This window comes from Pseudorca crassidens, chromosome 2, assembly GCF_039906515.1.
Source record: "Pseudorca crassidens isolate mPseCra1 chromosome 2, mPseCra1.hap1, whole genome shotgun sequence".
NCBI classification, from domain to species: domain Eukaryota; kingdom Metazoa; phylum Chordata; class Mammalia; order Artiodactyla; family Delphinidae; genus Pseudorca; species Pseudorca crassidens.
Genome location: NC_090297.1, coordinates 129,967,119 through 129,988,491, shown reverse-complemented (window position 1 = coordinate 129,988,491; position 21,373 = coordinate 129,967,119). Strand labels below are relative to the sequence as shown.

At 40.2% G+C, this 21,373-nt stretch overlaps 1 protein-coding gene across 7 annotated transcripts in view; it reads right to left on the bottom strand.

The window, feature by feature from the left end:
* The window catches only part of RABGAP1L (RAB GTPase activating protein 1 like), a 687,421-nt gene that overhangs the window by 143,713 nt on the left and 522,335 nt on the right, over window positions 1-21,373 (bottom strand). Inside the window, exon 1 of one of the 7 annotated variants that reach the window (XM_067728704.1) lies at window positions 1,950-2,687. The exons of the other annotated variants lie outside the window; for them this stretch is intronic. Coding sequence (XP_067584805.1) covers window positions 1,950-2,117 — 168 coding nt within the window. The 5' untranslated portion in view covers window positions 2,118-2,687. Of the gene's footprint in view, window positions 1-1,949; window positions 2,688-21,373 lie in introns of those variants that run through there. 7 annotated transcript variants of the gene reach the window in all.

The window sequence follows — 21,373 nt, the reverse complement described above, 5'->3', positions numbered from 1 at the left end:
ATAGCTGATCCCAATTCATAGCCACATTGCTAATTAAAGGGCATGTGATTTCTCAGAATGTAGAGTACCCTAGTTCTATCGACAATCTTTTAAGTACAACACTGTATAACAAAGTCAGAGATTTCCAAATGGCCCTATACACAACGCAGCACACACTTTTCACATATAGTGCAAATGGCACTATTATCTGCAGTGTTAGAGCCCAAAACAACCTGAGGGCTGTACCACCACCTCAGGTACCTAACTGAGCAACCAAGCCGACTTTGTACAGTTGCAACATATAGATATCTATGACCTCCCACAAATCTGAAGCTTGGGAAGCTTATGGGTTTTGTTGTTGACAATCGTTTTACACTAGAGTCATCCGGATTTTGATGCAGATTTTAGTATGAGTGATATTCTTAGTTATCAATTTTATGTTTTCCTTCAAAACACTGAAAATGTAAATGCCAAAGATAGGCAGCACCGGATCACTGTAAAGTTATCAGTGGAAGCCCGTGAGACACAAAGTTAAGCAGTCTTTAAGAATATTAGACCAAAAACTGATTCCTCAAAGAGAGGCAGAGAATTGGTTGAAATATATTTTAGCACTTCTTAGTGTCAAAGCTCCTGAAAAAAAATGCTTTTTATTTCACTGTTAAAAAACAAAAACAAAAAACTCCTTTCTAATAGAATCATGAATCTTCAGTTTTCTCCTTTATTAAGAAAAAAATGTTATGATTCAGGGGAACAAAATTCAAGTGAGCACTGATGACCTCACATAGGCATTAAAACATATATATTGAGCTCTTCTTTCTTAAACGACAAAGGAACCATATTTCTCAAAATATACCACCCCCTTCTTTATAATTGTATGCTGGTCACTGCATCTAACTTCACCTTGCAATGATAAACAGACTTTCTTCTGGGTGAGAAATCCCTTAGGTGCACAGCTACCTAACATGTCTGTTATGATGATACAGGAGAGATTATATTTACATGCAAATAGATACATGAGACTTAATAATTGTAAACATAAGCATAAACAAAGATGAACTATACTAGAGGGAGATATGTGAGAGAAAAGAGTTAAATTCAGTCAATATTGTACTTCTGAAAAAGACTCAAATATGAGAGAACCAAATGAGGGAACAGTCTAGAATGGTATTAAACTCCATTGTATAATATAAACAAAGCAAAATTATTCTTGCCCAATTACCAAATAATGGTATAGGACTACCACAGACCAATCACATTATAGAACAGTTGCTAGGTATAGTTCTCAAACCACTAAAAAGAAACACTGCACCAGTGATTGTGGGTATTTAATTTTAACCCTTGGTAGGAAGTGCAGAAGGGTGATTTTTCTCTTGTTCAGGAAATCAAAAAACAAGCAAGGCAGACTTCCCAGACTCAGCACAGACCCAACAGCTTTAAGCTGTTTCATAGATACACAGTTCGAACATTCCAGGAGAGCAATCTGTAATTTCCTAACCAATGATTTTTAAGGGGCAAAATTCCCTATTAACACAACCAAATTGACCATCAAATGGAGAGGTTAGAAAGCAAACCAGGCATAGTCTAGATAAGTCGCAATAATGTCTGGTGTAAAATTTAACCCCTTGGAGACAGAAATAACAGAATGCATCCATCAAGCACTTGGGTATTCTGCTTTACTGCTGAGCCTGGCCAGCCATAAGACCTTTTTTTTTTTTTGTGGCTGCCACAGAGATAATGCCACTAACGTGGGCTTGGAGAGGAGAGCCATATCTCCTCTAGCCAATTAAGGAGTGGCACGGACCAGGCTCGGACAGAGCCCCATGCCTGTGGCCACTCAGCACTTCCTTCTCGGTAGAGTGGGGAAAAGGGGAAGGAGACAGGAGACCGCAAGCCTCTTCCACGGATACAGGGAATTCTCACAGAGGGTGGCAGATTCTTTACAAATGAAGTTCAATGAAAAACAGTCTCACCGCCAGAAGCCGAGGCACAAACAGACGATGCCCCATCCCCAGAAGTTCCAGCACTCGACACGCATACTCATTCACCAGCTTGTTCCTCTCGTCGTGCATGTCCTGGGACTTTTTGACAGGAGCTGTGAGCTTAGCAGCTGGGGCTGGGCAGGGCACCCCTTCTTCCATGAGCAGTAAGTAGTTATCCAGAATGAGAAAGCTGGATCTCTTATCCACAATTTTGAGAACTGCGGCGGGAGGGGAGCCAGGCTTAGGTCTCCCCAGGAGCACGCACAAGCCAGTCTGTGGTGGGAACTGCCAGCTAACGTCTCCACACGAAAAACATTTTGGCTAAATTATCTACTGTGCAAGAGCCCCAAAGTAGACTGGAAATGAAATCAAATGCTGATCTAAATAAAAAAACAGCAAAAGCAAGCGAATGCAAGAAAATGGCCAAGAGTGATGCAGGAGAGTTCACATACATGTGTAAAAATGGACAAGCTGCTTAGAAGGGTCTAGCATGTGAGTGTGTGTGTGTGTGCTGTGTGTATGTGAGAGAGTGAGTGTGTGTGTGTGCGTGAGCAAAGAGCAGGAGCCAGGAAGCCAGGGCAGTTGTGAAGCTGCAAGGAGAAAAGGATGAGCTCATTGCAATCCTTGATTCGTGACAAGCAGCTCTGCTGTTGCTGCCTCTGCTGCTGCTGCCTCTCGCTGTGAATCAGTAATGAAGGGGTAGGGAAGGAAGGGGAGGGAAGAGAAGGAGGTAGGTGAATGAGCATGCAGAGTTTGTCTCGGGGGAGAATGCTGTAATAGGAAGCCAATGGCGAGCCGTTGGACAGATGCGCTTCCCCTCCCAGTCCACCTTCAATCAGTGTTAGGCTGACAGCTTATGCTGTTGAATCTTAAACCCACAGACAGATGAGCTAGCTTCTCCTAACATGTGATGCTCACAGAAAAATCAGACAGCCTGCCAGCTAAAAGGCTGACCTTTATTCACTCTTGCTTTCTAATAATGGTAACAGATACAAGTCTGATTTTTTTACTGCATATTTAAAGTGGGATGCTCCAATCCTTGTTAGATTACTGAAATCTCTAACAGAACAGAGGCTTAGGGGAAAATGATAGAGTATGGACAGAAGAGCAAGGACCGAACATCCAAGAAACGACATGCCCTCAAGTTGAAGTGTTTATGCAATAATGACTTTTTGCAATGCTAGGATATGCAGAAGTATTTCAGCATTCTGGGAAGGCTAGCTGCAATTAAAAGGAAGATTATTTTTAATGTATTTTTATTTTTTATTGTGGTATAGTTGATGTATAGTATTATGTAAGTTTCAGGTGTACAACATAGCAAAAATGAAGACTCTTATAAATACACAATATGATAAAGCATAAAAACCTACAACATAATAATAAGAGTATACCTTTAAGGAACTATTAAAGTTGAGATTCTCAAAGCAAAAATAACTTTCCTAACCTAAAGACTGATAAACACTCACTTAATAGTTCAAAACATTGTTTTGATGCATCCTGGTCTAATCCTTCCCTTGTAATAGTATAACTTAGAATTATTCACAGTTTAAAATTTTACAATCTTACTATTAAAGTTTTATATTAATTTCCTTGATGTGAATCATCAGTTTTAGCCAAATCAAGGGAGAAGGACAAGATCCCCTTTAAGGGTAGTTTCTTAACTTTATCCTAACAATTAACTACTATATATTCAGAATCTTGGAGCTACTGTTCTGTAGTTGGTCTCATATGAATACCAGACCAGTTTCTTCATGCAAGTTGTAGCATGGTGCAAATACTAGTGGGGCTAAGAGAGCTGGAGGAAGTTCCTTCTGAGTCTTAGTTTCCTATTTTGATAAATAAGTTACAGATCTCTGCAAGTAAGAAAATAGAAACATTTATCAGCATACCTCTGTGATCTTGGTTACAGAAATACGTTAATTACAGAATTGGGGATAAAGGGAAATACTACCTTCCTTAAGAGAATACTGTTTGGTTTATTTTTCCAAAACCTCAGGTGAACAAAACTTTTTTGGGTTAAACATTTAAAGTATTAATTAACAAAATATCTTAAATAAGATACTTATATTTTGCTGCCAGGCCTTCTATTTCTTCCAAAAATGATTTATTAAAAACCTATACAAAGTAAAGATTTTAATGTAAAATGATAAAAGCCATTAGAATATGATATGTATATATATATGTGTGTGTGTATATATATGTGTGTGTGTATATATATATATATATATATATGTATATATATATATGTATATATAAATTTCAGATCCTTGAGATTTTGGAGGAAATGTCTTATGGGCTACCCAGGGTGGGAGTTGGTTTAGCCAGAAGGGGGGAAGAGGGAAGAGGTTCTGGGTCTCTCATTACTCGAGCCCCCTGCCCTCCCCCCATCAGCAACAACAGCTCCATTTTCATCTTATTTACATAGTGAAGTTCTGCATGAGATTTTGTTTGAAAAGACTGTGCTACTGCTGTGTAAGTGTGAAAAGCACTACCATAGAAGCTTTACATTGAAGAGCAAGGGGACATTTTGACTTGCAAACGAAGAAAAAACTCAGTGACTCCTTAGCTTATAGGATTTTTTATGATTTATTTTTTTTAAAAGATAGGGTAGATGTTTCCATCCATCTGACTTGGTCTCAAAGACCACTGGCAGAAGAATTTTTTTTTTTTTTTACTTATATAAACCAGAAACAAAAAATTTATTGCCCAAAAGGAATTAAATTAAAAAATTAATCAAAAGACTTTGGAACTGGTTTGGCTCTGATGCTCACAAAAGAAGTTAAAACTATATGCACTAAATATTAAATGTAATAATTAAAATATGATAGTTTAATGAGCAAACAAAGTCACACTTAAAAGATTTAGGTTCATTTAACAAAATGCTGTGTAAAAGGCACTACAAACCAGTGGTCATGTGTTTCAGTTTTCCCAATCTCTCCATCATCCTGCCCCTCAAATACGTACTATCCTTGAGGAGGTAAAAGGTACAGGCTCAGCTGCAGGCTCTGAGTGGGCCCTGCTGGGATGCAAGAAGTCGTTTTTGGCGGCAGGGTCCAGGGCACACCTACCCCAATGAGGCTGAGGAACTGTCACACCAGGGGCCTACAGAAGGCACTGGGGATTAGAGGAGTGGAGAGCCTGAGGAAGAACAGGAAGAAATGGGGGCAGGTCCAGCTAGCTGCTCCTATCAGCCCCTGAACCAAGACCCCGAACCAGAAGGGGCAGAGCTGGCACCAGTGCGGGGTGCAGAAGATGGAGCTGCTGACGTCCAGGGTTGGAACTAAGGCCCTAGGGCTTCATTCCCAGGACAGGCCAGCAGAGAATGAGGATGAAGATGAGGAGCGAGCTACAGCACTGAGCAGACACAACTCTACAGTCATGGACCCAGAACATGCAGAGTTGGTGAAAAGGGCGAAGGAGGTGATATCAAATGCCCCGTGGGAAGATGTGGTACAGAAGGCCCTCCGAGCCTGGCAGGAGTCCCCTGCCTGCCAATGACTGCACTGAGAGCTGCCTCATCTCCCTGCATTCCAGGGCTGATCATATCCCAGGTTGTAATGTTCATCCCCATGCTCCCATCCCCCTTTCCACATCAAGGTAAACCAGACTTCTTCTCAGAGACTTATTAATTCAGTTCTATACACATGGGGACATCAGCCCAAGCCCAACCCACCTTAGCATGTATCACTCTATGGAGAATAAAAGCACCATACATACATAGTCCCCTTCCAAAAAATAAAATAAAAGAAAGAAACCATCATCCTTGCCTTCAAAATTTCCATAATTTTCCGACCCTGGTCCTGTTTTCAGGTTGTCCCTTGAGAATAGGCTGTTGATCAGTATCAGGTAAAATAACTCTTCTAGAATATCACTTGGCGAAAAGAAAGAATGTATTCTAGCGATTTTTGAAGCCCTACGAGAGTGAGTAATCTCAGTGAGCATTTCCCCTTATGCCTCCCCAACTCCCCAAGTAATTTATTTATTGCTGATCAGATTCAGCAATAAATAGAGTGTACTCATAACTCAAAGATAAATTTTTGAGTTATAAAGTAGTCCAAAAATGAAACTAATGATAGAAAAGAAACTCTTCTGAATTAACCAGTTAATAATACATGATTTCTCATATTTCTTTACACTATCATAAAGGAGATTTTTTTTAAATCTCTATGAAGGAAGTTCAACAGCAAATTGAAGATAATATGGGAAATTTGGATGAATGATCCAATGAGGCAGAGTGAGAGAAAGGTAAAGAGGGCCAGGCAGTGGTCCCAAAGCCATGGTCTAAAGAACAGCAGCCTCACTCTGGAGTGCTAGAAGCAGGTAGATGGTGGGGCAGTGCTAATTAGAGCCCTGAGCTTGAGTGCTCTACCAGAGCCACTCCACTCACTGACTGTGGACATGTGCAGGACATAAATAGATTTCCACTGTAAAATGAAAAGATACTTGACTTAATTTATGGAACTGTAATTAAGAACAGTAAGTGCACAGTAACACACAAAGTAGTTACTTCAAGGGTTACAAAGGTGAAAAAGGAAAACACTTTCCAATCTGTAGGAGCTTAAAATCTGGGAGGCATTCAAACACAAAGATAAAGCAGGATGTGGACACTGTAAAAGGAGGAACACACTGTGTGTTATGATCTAGTCATGTCTTTGTTGTCCACAGTAGATACAGACAAAAGTGGGTTTAGACTAGTGGGACTGTCCTGGACCCAAATGTAAGAGTAATGAGAATTAAACATATTTCTAAGAGCAAAGCAGGGCATTGTTTATTACATCATCTTTTAGTCACATTTACTGGTTGAAAGACATGGGTAAGTTACTACTCTCTGGGACTCTGTAAAAAGGCAGTATCACCTACCTAGTCAAGTTGCTCTGAAAATTTAATAAGTTAATGTATGTAAAGGAATATTTCATAGTGCCTAGCACAGGGTGGGTACCAGATAACCAGTAATTTCCTTCATTCTTTCTATGAAGTCAGGAGAAGAGGACAGGAAGTGTAAAAGCATTTTGTTCATCTGGGTTAGGGTTTAGAAAGACAAAAGACTCTGGATGTATTAACATTAGAAAAAGAGTTAGCCAATATATACAACGGAATATTACTCAGCCATAAAAAGAAACGAAATTGAGTTTTTGTAGTGAGGTGGATGGACCTAGTCTGTCATACAGAGTGAAGTAAGTCAGAAAGAGAAAAACAAACACCATATGCTAACACATATATATGGAATCTTTGGTTTTTTTTTTTTTTTTTTGCGGTACGCGGGCCTCTCACTGTTGCGGCCTCTCCCGTTGCGGAGCACAGGCTCCGGACGCGCAGGCTCAGAGGCTATGGCTCACGGGCCCTGCCGCTCGGCGGCATGTGGGATCTTCCCAGACCGGGGCACGAACCCGCGTCCCCTGCCTGCATTAGCAGGCGGACTCTCAACCACTGCGCCACCAGGGAAGCCCTATATATGGAATCTTAAAAAAAAAAAAATGGTTCTGAAGAACCTAGGGGCGGGACAGGAATAAAGACGCAGACCTAGAGAATGGACTTGAGGACACGGGGAGGGGGAAGGGTAAGCTGTGACAAAGTGAGAGAGTGGCATGGACATATATACACTACCAAATGTAAAATAGATAGCTAGTGGGAAGCAGCCGCACAGCACAGGGAGATCAGCTTGGTGCTTTGTGATCACCTAGAGGGGTGGGATAGGAAGGGTGGGAGGGAGGGAGATGCAAAAGGGAGGAGATATGGGGATATATATATGTGTATAGCTGATTCACTTTGTTATACAGCAGAAACTAACACACCATTGTAAAGCAATTATACTCCAATAAAGATGTTAAAAAAAAAGAAAAAGAGCCAAACACTGATAAAAGACACTCCTGTAAGACCAACTGCCTCTTCAGTTCACCTTTAAGATTTAGACAGCTAATAATAAGTAGCAAAGGATCCATGCTCTTCTGAACTAGGAGAGGTAAAACAGCAAAAACTCAATTCTCTGCCTAGTTCTTTTTTGTCTTCTAGACTACTTTTTAAAAGATGAGCCCTCAATAATTTGGCAAGTTCCTAAGATCCAACAAACAGGTTAAATAAAGGTGACACAGTGAGTAGTCCACTATTTTGGTACTGTAGAATCCCAGGCAACTCACACTCTACCATTCAAGTCTTGGTTCTTCTCAGCACTGTGCTATATGCTTCTGGAGGTAGAAAGGTACATCAGATGCTTCTTCTAACTTTATGCATTATTCAAGCTACTTGAAGAAAAGGCTAAAATGAAATGTCAATGAGACTGAGCATATAAGTTATATCACAGGGAAATGAGTCTCATCATCTTATAGTTGGAACTCAACACACTGAGGAATTAGAGTTCAAAATAAGAAAGTACATAATTAACTGACACCGTGGTGGGTACTTCAGGTAACCAGACTGTTGGAACTCAAAAAGAAAAAAGATTCCTATAAAATATTATAGACTTACTAATTTTTTAGGAATGTTCTGACCTCTTGTGATACTTCAAGCATAACTATTTTAAAGGAGTTTTTTGTTTTGTTTCTGTTTTTCAATAGAAGAGAACTTTCCCCCACCAAAAGCAATTTAATAACATTCTGAATAGTCATGGTAGTATCACTATTACCTTATTACCTACTCTTGTGATCAGATTTAAGAACAATGCCTTTATTAATGCAAGAACTTCTTCTACAGTCTCTTTGAGAGTTAGTCATTTTGCCTCTGCTTCCTTATCTTCATTGACAATTAGCTGAAAAGGCTGCCTATTTTTATTACTGGACATTTATATTTGTTTAAAAAGGACTACTTATGGTAAGCTAGAAATCTGAAGCTTCCAGTCACTCAGTTGAGGCATATACTTTATAACAACACAGAATGGGTCGACTTTTTTCCATGTGATGTTAGTTAAAATATCTGAACACAGTTTCCTTTTCTTGAAGCTAATTATCCCTGGTGTTAACTAGGCCTCCTATGAGCTGGTTTCTGCACCATTGTAGACTGTCCTACTTCCTGCCCCAAGGAGACACTTTTTTTGGACAGTGTCTCTCAATAAAGTTTCAATATTACCATAACTGACATACTCGACACTCTAGATATGATAACAGAATCATGAAATAATGCAATGTTGTTAGACCCTAGAAACATCAAAGTCTAACATGTTTGCCCTATTGATGAAAAGAGTGAGGCGGCAGATACGTGACTTGCTCACAATTGTAAAACTTGTCTGAGGTAGAGCCAGGAAGCCAAGATCCCAGAGCCCCGCTACACAGCAGAGAACCTAGCATTTCCAGCTCTGTAACTTGCTCTCTTTCAATTAATGTAGCCCATTAAAAAAACTATCTCATTAGGAAGACTGTGCTCCACCATTTTACTCCACATGGAATTGGTCCGGAGCTTGTGCCTGCCATCTGGTATGAAAGAACCTAAGATTCTTAGATCTGAGTTGAGAGGAGGCTTCCAAAAGCCTGCCTTGAGAATAGTCACTTCTAAACACACACCTGTGATAATAAAGCACATCTGCCTTCGTAATTTTTAACTGTGAAGCACCCTCTCTTTTTTTTTTTAAATTAATTTATTAATTTATTTATTTTTGGCTGAGTTGGCTCTTTGTTGCTGCATGCGGGCTTTTCTCTAGTTGCTGCGAGCAGGGGCTACTCATTGTTCGGGTGCGTGGGTTTCTCATTGCAGTGGCTCCTCTTGTTGTGGAGCATGGGCTCTTCAGTAGTTGTGGCTCGCGGGCTCTAGGGTGCAGGCTCAGTAGTTGTGGTGCACGGGCTTAGTTGCTCTGTGGCATGTGCGATCTTCCCAGACCGGGGCTCAAACCCATGTCCCCTGCATTGGCAGGTGGATTCTTAACCACTGCGCCACCAGGGTAGCCCCTCTCTTTTTCAGTCAAACAGAGAAGCTACATCCTTGGCCGCTCCGTCACAGTGTCTACATAACAGCAGCTTTTTTGAAGCCATGTTAGTGATGCAGGTTTAACAATGGAAGCCTATCTCACTTCATTTATCCCCTCCTCTGGACAGTTTGTATGAGGCTCATCTTTATTTCCAAGTTTAAGCAGAAGGCATAAATTAATGTTAGCAGAGGCCTGTTTTTTAATTTTAAGTTGATCAGATTAAAATTATGACATGGAATCTAGACTATTCCTTGATGCTCTCAAGCTAGATCAGCATTTTACCTTTGTGTGTGTATGTGTGTGTGTGTGTTGTCGTTGTTGAAAATAATGAGGTGCTATATTCATCTTGATAAGTTGTGAACTGCCTCTACCTCCTTCCCATGGTCCATCTCCAGTTCTCTATTAAATTTGCTATCTCTGGCATCTTCGTGTTACATAGAATGCTAGGTGTAGTTTAACATCTGTCACTGTGAAAAATAGTATTTTCAGTGGAGGAGTTATATGGGTCAGCCCATGTATTAGCAAGTGAATTTGTCTCCACAAAATGAATATGTCAAGATGGGGACATTCTTTTTTTTTTTTGAATAGATAAGTCCATATTCTGAAATAAAGATGGTAATAGATTGTACAGCCATACTATTTCCCTCTCCCTACCTCCCGCTCATGGCTTCAAAAGGGTTCAGTAGACTTTCAGAGGTAGCAAACGGGTGAGAGTGGAGGTGATTTTTCCTCCACTTTCATTGGACGTGATTGGATTCCTCTCCACCTCCCTTGTGAGCTCAGCACTCCTATACACTGAGAGTTGCCACAAGATGTCTTGTATGATGATAGTAACAAGTGAACAGGTGTGTACAGGTCTTTCCTGCTTGGTGGGCTCCTTTCTCTACCTCATATGCATATTTGTTCCAAGCAGGGCCTAACAAAACAACTTATACACCACAAAGTCTTGATAAATATTTCAGTGACTAAAAGTATGAATAATAATAGTTACCATTTATTTAGTATCTATGACAGCCATAAACTATGCCAAGCCCTTAGAGTATGCAGTATTGCAATTAATCTTAACAACAAATTACGCTCATTTTACATAGGAGACACCTAAGCTTAGAAAAGTTAAGTGACTTGCCAGAGATCATGTAGCTACTAAGTGGTAACTGCAACTATAATTTACACATCTGCTATATAAGTGTTTTAAATCTCATTTGAGTTATTTGAAACAATGAAGGAGGTAGAGTTAAACAGGCTAGATCCTAAAAGCTAATCAAGTTAGTCCAGTGGAAACAACAGGATATTCACAGTCCAGTCACTATGAATACATAGAGGGACTAATGTGTCTTGGTTCTAAAAGAAATGACAAAAACAAAGCAAAAACTTATGCTCACTGTACCCTGGTGATCTTATCCATACCTTTCTTTTTTTTTTTTTTTTTTTTTTTTTTTATACCTTTCTTTTTTTACTACTACTGAACAACCCAATCCTGAGATCAGCCCTCTCTCCAGAGCTCCCAATCTGTATATCTATCTCCTTGCTGGGCAAACGCAGCCTCACACGCAAATTAATCCCGGCATGTCCAAAGTCACCATTTCTTCCCCAATGCAGTTCCTCCTCCTACATTTCCTATCCTAGCAAAGAGTGTCCTCATCTACCCAATTATACCAGCAGACATCTGGGGGTCATCCTTGAGTACTCTTTTTACCTCCACTTCCCATACTCAACCCATCATTCAAGTCTGGTTGATTTAACCTCCTCACCATCTCTCAAAACTATCCCCTCGGGCTCCCCTGGTGGCGCAGTGGTTGAGAGTCCACCTGCCGATGCAGGGGAAACGGGTTCGTGCCCCGGTCCGGGAAGATCCCACATGCCGCGGATTGGCTGGGCCCGTGAGCCATGGCCCCTGAGCCTGCGCGTCTGGAGCCTGTGCTCCGCAACGGGAGAGGCCACAACAGTGAGAGGTCCGCGTACAGCAAAAAAAAAAAAAAAAAAAAAAACTATCCCCTCTTCTCCATTCGCATCTCTTCTGATTTGAGCTCACCCCTTAGTATGACGTGCTGGGACGTCTACCAGCTGCGATACTCAAGTTACTTGAAGTTCCCCTGCACACACCAGGTAACTGCATACCTCAATGTCTTTGTTCTTGCTTTCTCCTTTTCTTGAACTGTTTTTCCCCTCTAGTTCACTTACCTTTTCCTAATTTGTTTTTATTTATTTATTTACTTGGTTGAACCAGGTCTTAGTTGCAGCAGGCAGGCTCATTAGCTGTGGCATGCAAACTCTTAGTTGCAGCATGCATGTGGGATCTAGTTCCCTGACCAGGGATCAAACCCAGCCCCCTGCATTGGGAGCACGGAGACTTACCCACTGTGCCACCAGGGAAGTCCCACCTTTTCCTAATTCATTAAAACTCAACTCTGGTATTACCTCCTGCAGGAACCCTCCCTCAATCCTAGGGTTGGGGTACATGGCCTTCCCGCTTGCTCTCTTTCCACCCTTGCTGTCTGTCTCATAACATTTGCAGGCTTGTACTTTAATGAGCTGCATTGAAATCAACACTTAGGGTCCTTCTCCCCTACTAAGGCACTTAGAGATAGGTATCATGTATTATCCTTCTTTTTGTCCTAAAAACTTAGCAGAGGCAGTTACTTAACACATAGTGGCTATCCCAAAAGTGTATGTTGAAATGGTTCAGCATTCAAAATGGATAAAATATGATTATTATTCATGGGAGGGATAGATAAGCATTTCTCTGATTAGAAATATTGACGCTTTAATATTTCTGAGCCTTTAAAAATGTTCTTCCCTCTTTCTAGAATGTTTTCCTCCATTATTTTTCCTTTAAAAATTTTAACAATCCTGGGGCTTCCCTGGTGGCACAGTGGTTGAGAGTCCGCCTGCCGATGCAGGGGACACGGGTTCGTGCCCTGGTCTGGGAAGATCCCACATGCCGCGGAGCGGCTGGGCCCGTGAGCCATGGCCGCTGAGCCTGCGTGTCTGTAGCCTGGTTCCACAAGGGGAGAGGCCACAACAGTGAGAGGCCCGCGTACCGCAAAAAAAAAAAAAAAAAAAATTAACAATCCTGCAAATTGATGTCATGGAAAAAACAAAAGCTAAGATGTCAGAGAGATCTGGATTTAAAACCACAACTTCAAGTCTAATTAGCTACATGATTTCAGTAAAGTTAGCCTCTTTGAGTCTTAATTTTCATGAAGAAAATGAGGTTTAATATAGTAATATTATGAAATTGCTAATGTTATTAACATCTGTGACATTTCTAGCTTGGTAAACTGGCGTGATAGTAAAGATATTAACTGATAGGGAAAGCACTGGGGACAGGAAAGTATGGAGGATGAATGCAGTTAGTGAGGAACATGTGGTAATCCATTGGAGATGTTCCATAGGCCATGGAAAATAGAATCTGGAGCCAAGAGATGGGTTTAGGAATCACTGGTAGCCATATGCAAGATGGAACATGGGAATAAATGAAGTAAATTAGGGAAATACAGAAGTCATGAAGAGATGTTCTACAGTATACCTTGATATTCTTAATCATCCCAGATGTAATTTAATAACTAGTTGTATAATTATACTGTTAGGGAAATTAATCTACCCTACCAGACAGAAAGTTCCATAAGGGTAGGCATTGCATTAGCTTCACTCACTAGTATTTTTCCAGCACTCAGTACAGTAATTATCTATACAAGGAGCTCAGGAAATGCTTACTGAGTTGATGAATGGTTGCATTGCATATAATACTCACCAATGGGCTTTCTAATCATTTGCTTTTGAAATTTGGTGACCTAAATAAATGGTAATGTGAGAATATAAATTCCTAATGAAAATGTCCTGAGGTGGGGGTAAAAATAAAAATCTCACAAGTTCCTGTTGTGGGCCAGACATTGTGCCATCTGCTTCTATACACGATCTCACTTCATTCTCATAATGTGCTATAGTAAAATCATAGCTAAAATAAATGATTTGCTCATGATGTGAAAAATCAGTTTGCTCCATCTCTACAACATCCTTGATTTCTCACTTTCCCTCAGCCTTCCAAATCCAATTTATCTAAATATAAGTCAGCCCTGTCAGCCCTATCTACAAAGCTATCTTAAATCTGTCCTCTTTCTCCATCTTAATTGTCACTACCTTGGTCTAAGCTACCATCATTTCCTGACTGGTCTTGAAATAACATCTGAACTAGTCTCCATGCTTCTACTCTTGCTTTTCTTTTTTTTCTTTAAATTTTTTATTTATTATTTATTTTTTGGCTGCATTGGGTCTTCGTTGCTGCACGTGGGCTTTCTCTAGTTGTGGTGAGCGGGGGCTACTCTTTGTTGTGGTGCACGGTCTTCTCACTGTGGTGGCTTGTCTTGTTGCGGAGCACGGGCTCTAGGTGCACGGGCTTCAGTAGTTGTGGCACGTGGGCTCAGTAGTCATAGCTCGTGGGCTCTAGAGCGCAGGCTCAGTAGTTGTGGCGCATGGGCCCAGTTGCTCCACGGCATGTGGGATCTTCCCAGACCAGGGCTTGAACCCATGTACCCTGCATTGGCAGGTGGATTCTTAACCACTGGCACCACCAGGGAAGCCCTATTCTCTCCTCTTTTCAATCCACATTCCACACACCAGAATTCCTCAATCAAAACAATGTCTTAAAACCATAAATCATATCAAATTTCTTCCTGCTTAAAACTTACACTGGCTTCCCATGTTACCCAAATGCCAATGCATTTCTATTCCTTATGTGTCTCTGCTGATCTGGCCACTGCCTCAATCTCTGACCACATCTCCTTCCTCTTTATATCTTGCTCACTTCCTCACTAGGCTCCAGTCACAATGGTCTCCTTTCTGTTTTGAATATACAAAGCTTTTCCTGCCTCAGGGCCTTTATTTATTTATTTATTTTTGGCTGCATTGCGTCTTCATTGCTGCGCGTGGGCTTTCTCTAGTTGCAGTGAGCAGGGGCTACTCTTCATTGCGGTGCATGGGCTTCTCATTGTGGTGGCTTCTCTTGTTGCAGAGCACGGGCTTCAACAGCTGTGGCTCACGGACTCTAGAGCACAGGCTCAGTAGTTGTGGCGCGCAGGCTTAGTTGCTCTGCAGCATGTGGGATCTTCCTGGACCAGGGCTTGAACCCGTGTCCCCTGCATTGGCAGGTGGATTCTTAACCACTGCGCCACCAGGGAAGCCCCGACTCAGGGCCTTTGAGCTTGCTGTTGCCTCTGATTTTCGTAAGGCTGGTTCCACTGCATCATTCAACTCAAATGTTATTTTGCTCACAGAGGACTTTTCTTACCATCTTATCTGGTGGCGGGCAGTAACACATTAGACTCCTTTGTATTATTTCTTTCATGACATTTATTACTATTTGAAATTGTTTACTTCTTTCTTATGTATTTTCTTTCTCTGCAACTGTAAAATATAATGACAAAGCTCACAGGGGAGAGGAGAGAGACCTTTTAAATTATCTTGATTGACAAGTTATTCGACAAATATAACCATAAAATAAGATTCTTGTCTCAGCTTCTTTCATTCATTCATTTTTACTTTAAAAGATCATTATTTTACTGGGCCTTTTGAATCTCTCTTTTCTTTAGCAAGCAATAGTCAACTAAAGTGACCCCTTGACATATTTAGATTTAATATTTATTGCTTCAGTTCCCCGAGAGACCCCATGAGGCCACAACATAGCACCTTGTGGGTTTGCTAAGGAATGAATTTAGTTACTTTCATGTAGCAGATGGTGAGTAAGCTTTGCTTATAGAGTCATTCTCAGTTATTATATGTTCTTATAGGAAGGCAGTTATTTTATCTCAATTTTATTAAAAAACTGAATAAGAAACCATAGTGGTATTAAAAAATTAGGATATTTAAGGGCTTCCCTGGTGGCACAGTGGTTGACAATCCACCTGCCGATGCAGGGGACGCGGGTTCGTGCCCCGGTCCGGGAGGATCCCACGTGCCGCGGAGCGGCTGGGCACGTGGGCCATGGCCACTGAGCCTGTGCGTCCGGAGCCTGTGCTCCGCAACGGGAGAGGCCACAGCGGTGAGAGGCCCGCGTACCGCAAAAAAAAAAAAAAAAAAATTAGGAAGTTTAAGAGCATCTTAGAATATAGTCTTCATGAATGTCAAGTTGTTTCCCCAAATCTATGTCTATACACATTAAAGAAAAAGACGACACTCCAACTAAATTGGTCTACCTGGTTAACTACAGTAATGCCATGATTAATAACAAATGTTATGCTTCCAAAAAGCCTACTATTAATCTATAACCATCATAAAGACTGGCTACAGAAAAAGGCAGAAACCATTTTAGACATGAAAGTAGCTGAGTCACTGTGGCTTTTGGTAAAGGAGAGGTTTCTATATTTAAAAACAAAGATATCATAATATTGGTTTTTAAAGTATCCTGCAAGCTGTGGATAATATATGCTATGGATAATATATGCTATATAACTGTTGACTTATCTTAGGAAGGAGGAAGAAATTAAACACAAAACAACCAGAAACAGCCCTTAAGCCCAGTGTGGACAGAGAGGAATAAATGAACCCTGGGGCAAGGGATGAAAGAGGAAATATTCCATTCTTTTTGTATATATCATGAGCCCAGAGTTGTGCCTGGTGCTAGGTAGAATACAAAACTAGCACACAAAGGCATCCTAGACTTTATGGTAGAGACAAGACCCGTGAGCAGGACAATTGGGAGGTCCACGTGACATTGTGTAATAATGTGCCCAGTAGGTACAGTTGAGGCCAGAAGGTACATCTGAAGCTAGATTATGATGAAAATGAAATGCTAGAGGATGCACTTACAGCGGACAACAGACAGGTGAAGAATACAGTGAAGACAATTTTTAGAATGACTAATCTGGTAACATAGGTCAAGGGAGTTTAAGAGAGGAAGACATCGAAGGTAGACAAGTCATAAAGCTCTTGCAGTATGCCAAATGTGAGAAAATGAGAGCCTGGACTGGTGTGGTTGTCATGGAAACAGAGCCAAGCTTGAATCTGAGAAGCATTATGAAGGAATAACAGCTCTTCGTTATCTTTGTGTAACTTTCCAAGTATATGTAGCTTATTATGTCCTCCTTTATATAACTCACTGATACAAAACTGCCAGAGATAATATTCTTTACCACGTCAGGGAAAAAGGTTCACCATGGAGAAAACACCCATGATATATGAACAAGGTGGCTCTCTTTTTTTTTTTTTTTTTACATCTTTATTAGAGTATAATTGCTTTACAATGGTGTGTTAGTTTCTGCTTTATAACAAAGTGAATCAGTTATACATATACATATGTTCCCATATTTCTTCCCTCTTGCATCTCCCTCCCTCCACTCTCCCTATCCCACCCCCCCAGGTGGTCACAAAGCACCGAGCTGATCTCCCTGTGCTATGTGGCTGCTTCCCACTAGCTATTTTACATTTGGTAGTGTATATATGTCAGTGCCACTCTCTCACTTCTTCCCAGCTTACCCTTCCCGCCCCCCATATCCTCAAGTCCATTCTTTAGTAGGTCTGTGTCTTTATTCCTGTCTTACCCGTAGGTTCTTCATGACATTTTTTTCTTAAATTCCATATATATGTGTTAGCATACTGTATTTGTATTTCTCTTTCAGACTTACTTCACTCTGTATGACAGACTCTAGGTCTATCCACCTCATTACAAATAGCTCAATTTCATTTCTTTTTATGGCTGAGTAATATTCCATTGTATATATGTGCCACATCTTCTTTATCCATTCATCTGATGGTGGACACTTAGGTTGTTTCCATCTCTGGGCTATTGTAAATAGAACTGCAATGAACATTTTGGTACATGACTATTTTTGAATTATGGTTTTCTCAGGGTATATGCCCAGTAGTGGGATTGCTGGGTCATATGGTAGTTCTATTTGTAGTATTTTAAGGAACCTCCATACTGTTCTCCATAGTGGCTGTACCAATTCACATTCCCACCAACAGTGCAAGAGTGTTCCCTTCTCTCCACACCCTCTCCAGCATTTACTGTTTCTAGATTTTTTGATGATGGCCATTCTGACTGGTGTGAGATGATATCTCATTGTAGTTTTGATTTGCATTTCTCTAATGATTAATGATGTTGAGCATTCTTTCATGTGTTTGTTGGCAGTCTGTATATCTTCTTTGGAAAAATGTCTATTTAGGTCTTCTGCTCACTTTTGGATTGGGTTGTTTGTTTTTTTGTTATTGAGCTGCATGAGCTGCTTATAAATTTTGGAGATTAATCCTTTGTCAGTTGCTTCATTTGCAAATATTTTCTCCCATTCTGAGGGCTGTCTTTTCGTCTTGTGTATGGTTTCCTTTGCTGTGCAAAAGCTTTGAAGTTTCATTACGTCCCATTTGTTTATTTTTGTTTTTATTTCCATTTCTCTAGGAGGTGGGTCAAAAAGGATCTTGCTGTGATTTATGTCATAGAGTGTTCTGCCTATGTTTTCCTCTAAGAGTTTGATAATGTCTGGCCTTACATTTAGGTCTTTAATCCATTATGAGCTTATTTTTGTGTATGGTGTTAGGGAGTGATCTAATCTCATACTTTTACAAGTATCTGTCCAGTTTTCCCAGCACCACTTATTGAAGAGGCTGTCCTTTCTCCACTGGACATTCCTGCCTCCTTTATCAAAGATAAGGTGACCATATGTGCGTGGGTTTATCTCTGGGCTTTCTATCCTGTTCCATTGATCTATCTTTCTGTTTTTGTGCCAGTACCATACTGTCTTGACTACTGTAGCTTTGTAGTATAGTCTGAAGTCAGGGAGCCTGATTCCTCCAGCTCCGTTTTTCGTTCTCAAGATTGCTTTGGCTATTCGGGGTCTTTTGTGTTTCCATACAAACTGTGAAATTTTTTGTTCTAGTTCTGTGAAAAATGCCAGTGGTAGTATGATAGGGATTGCATTGAATCTGTAGATTGCTTTGGGTAGTAGAGTCATTTTCACCATGTTGATTTTTCCAATCCAAGAACATGGTATCATGGTATATCTCTCCATCTATTTGTATCATCTTTAATTTCTTTCATCAGTGTCTTACAATTTTCTGCATAGAGGTCTTTTGTCTCCTTAGGTAGGTTTATTCGTAGATATTTTATTCTTTTTGTTGCAATGGTAAATGGGAGTGTTTTCTTTTTTTTCTTTTTTTTTAATAAATTTATTTATTTGTTTATTTTATTTTTGGCTGTGTTGGATCTTCGTTTCTGTGTGAGGGCCTTCTCTAGTTGCGGCAAGCAGGGGCCACTCTTCATCGCGGTGTGCGGGCCTCTCACTGTCGCGCCTCTCTTGTTGCGGGGCACAGGCTCAAGACACACAGGCTCAGTAGTTGCGGCTCATGGGCCTAGTTGCTCCGTGGCATGTGGGATCTTCCCAGACCAGGGCTCGAACCCGTGTCCCCTGCACTGGCAGGCAGATTTTCAACCACTGCGCCACCAGGGAAGCCCGGGAGTGTTTTCTTGATTTCACTTTCAGATTTTTCATCATTAGTGTATAGGAATGCAAGAGATTTCTGTGCATTAATTTTGTATCCTGCTACTTTACCAAATTCATTGATTAGCTCTAGTAGTTTTCTGGTAGCATCTTTAGGATTCTCTGTGTATAGTATCATGTCATCTGCAAACAGTTACAGCTTTACTTCTTCTTTTCCGATTTGGATTCCTTTTATTTCCTTATCTTCTCTGACTGCTGTGGCTAACACTTCCAAAACTATGTTGTATAAGAGTGGTGACAGTGGGCAACCTTGTCTTGTTCCTGATCTTAGTGGAAATGGTTTCAGTTTTTCAACATTGAGGACGATGTTGGCTGTGGGTTTGTCACATTATGGCCTTTATTATGTTGAGGAAAGTTCCCTGTATGCCTACTTTCTGGAGGGTTTTTATCATAAATGGGTGTTGAATTTTGTCGAAAGCTTTCTCTGCATCTATTGAGATGATCATATGGTTTTTCTCCTTCAATTTGTTAATATGGTTTATCACATTGATTGATTTGCGTATATTGAAAAATCCTTGCATTCCTGGAATAAACCCCACTTGATCATGGTGAATGATCCTTTTAATGTGCTGTTGGATTCTGTTTGCTAGTATTTTGTTGAGGATTTTTGCATCTATGTTCATCAGTGATATTGGCCTGTAGTTTTCTTTCTTTGTGACATCCTTGTCTGGTTTTGGTATCAAGGTGATGGTGGCCTCATAGAATGAGTTTGGGAGTGTTCCTCCCTCTGCTATATTTTGGAAGAGTTTGAGAAAGATAGGTGTTAGCTCTTCTCTAAATGTTTGATAGAATTCGCCTGTGAAGCCATCTGGTCCTGGGCTTTTGTTTGTTGGAAGATTTTTAATCACAGTTTCAATTACAGTGCTTGTGATTGGTCTGTTCATATTTTCTATTTCTTCCTGATTCAGTCTTGGCAGGTTGTGCATTTCTAAGAATTTGTCCATTTTTCCAGGTTGTCCACTTTATTGGCATAGAGCTGCTTGTAGTAATCTCTCGTGATTTTTTGTATTTCTGCAGTGTCAGTTGTTATTTCTCCTTTTTCATTTCTAATTCTATTGATTTGAGTCTTCTCCCTTTTTTTCTTGATGAGTCTGGCTAATGGTTTATCAATTTTGTTTATCTTGTCAAAGAACCAGCTTTTAGTTTTATTGATCTTTGCTATTGTTTCCTTCATTTCTTTTTCAATTATTTCTGATCTGATTTTTATGATTTCTTTCCTTCTGCTAACTTTGGGTTTTTTTTGTTCTTCTTTCTGTAATTGCTTTAGGTGCAAGGTTAGGTTGTTTCTTTGAGATGTTTCCTGTTTCTTAAGGTAGGATTGTATTGCTATAAACTTCCCTCTTAGAACTGCTCTTGCTGCATCCCATAGGTTTTGGGTCGTTGTGTTTCCATTGTCATTTGTTTCTAGGTATTTTTTGATTTCCTCTTTGATTTCTTCAGTGATCACTTCGTTATTAAGTAGTGTATTGTTTAGCCTCCATGTGTTTGTGTTTTTTACAGATCTTTTCCTGTAATTGATATCTAGTCTCACAGCGTTGTGGTAGGAAAAGATACTGATATGATTTCAAATTTCTTAAATTTACCAAGGCTTGATTTGTGACCCAGGATATGATCTATCCTGGAGAATGTTCCATAAGCACTTGAGAAAAATGCGTATTCTGTTGTTTTTGGATGGAATGTCCTACAAATATCAATTAAGTCCATCTTGTTTAATGTATCATTTAAAGCTTGTGTTTCCTTATTTATTTTCATTTTGGATGATCTGTCCATTGGTGAAAGTGGGGTGTTAAAGTCCCCTACTATGAATGTGTTACTGTCGATTTCCCCTTTTATGGCTGTTAGTATTTGCCTTATGTACTGAGGTGCTCCTATGTTGGGTGCATAAATATTTACAATTGTTATATCTTCTTCTTGGATCGATCCCTTGATCATTATGTAGCGTCCTTCTTTGTCTCTTCTAATAGTCTTTATTTTAAAGTCTATTTTGTCTGATATGAGAATTGCTACTCCAGCTTTCTTTTGGTTTCCATTTGCAT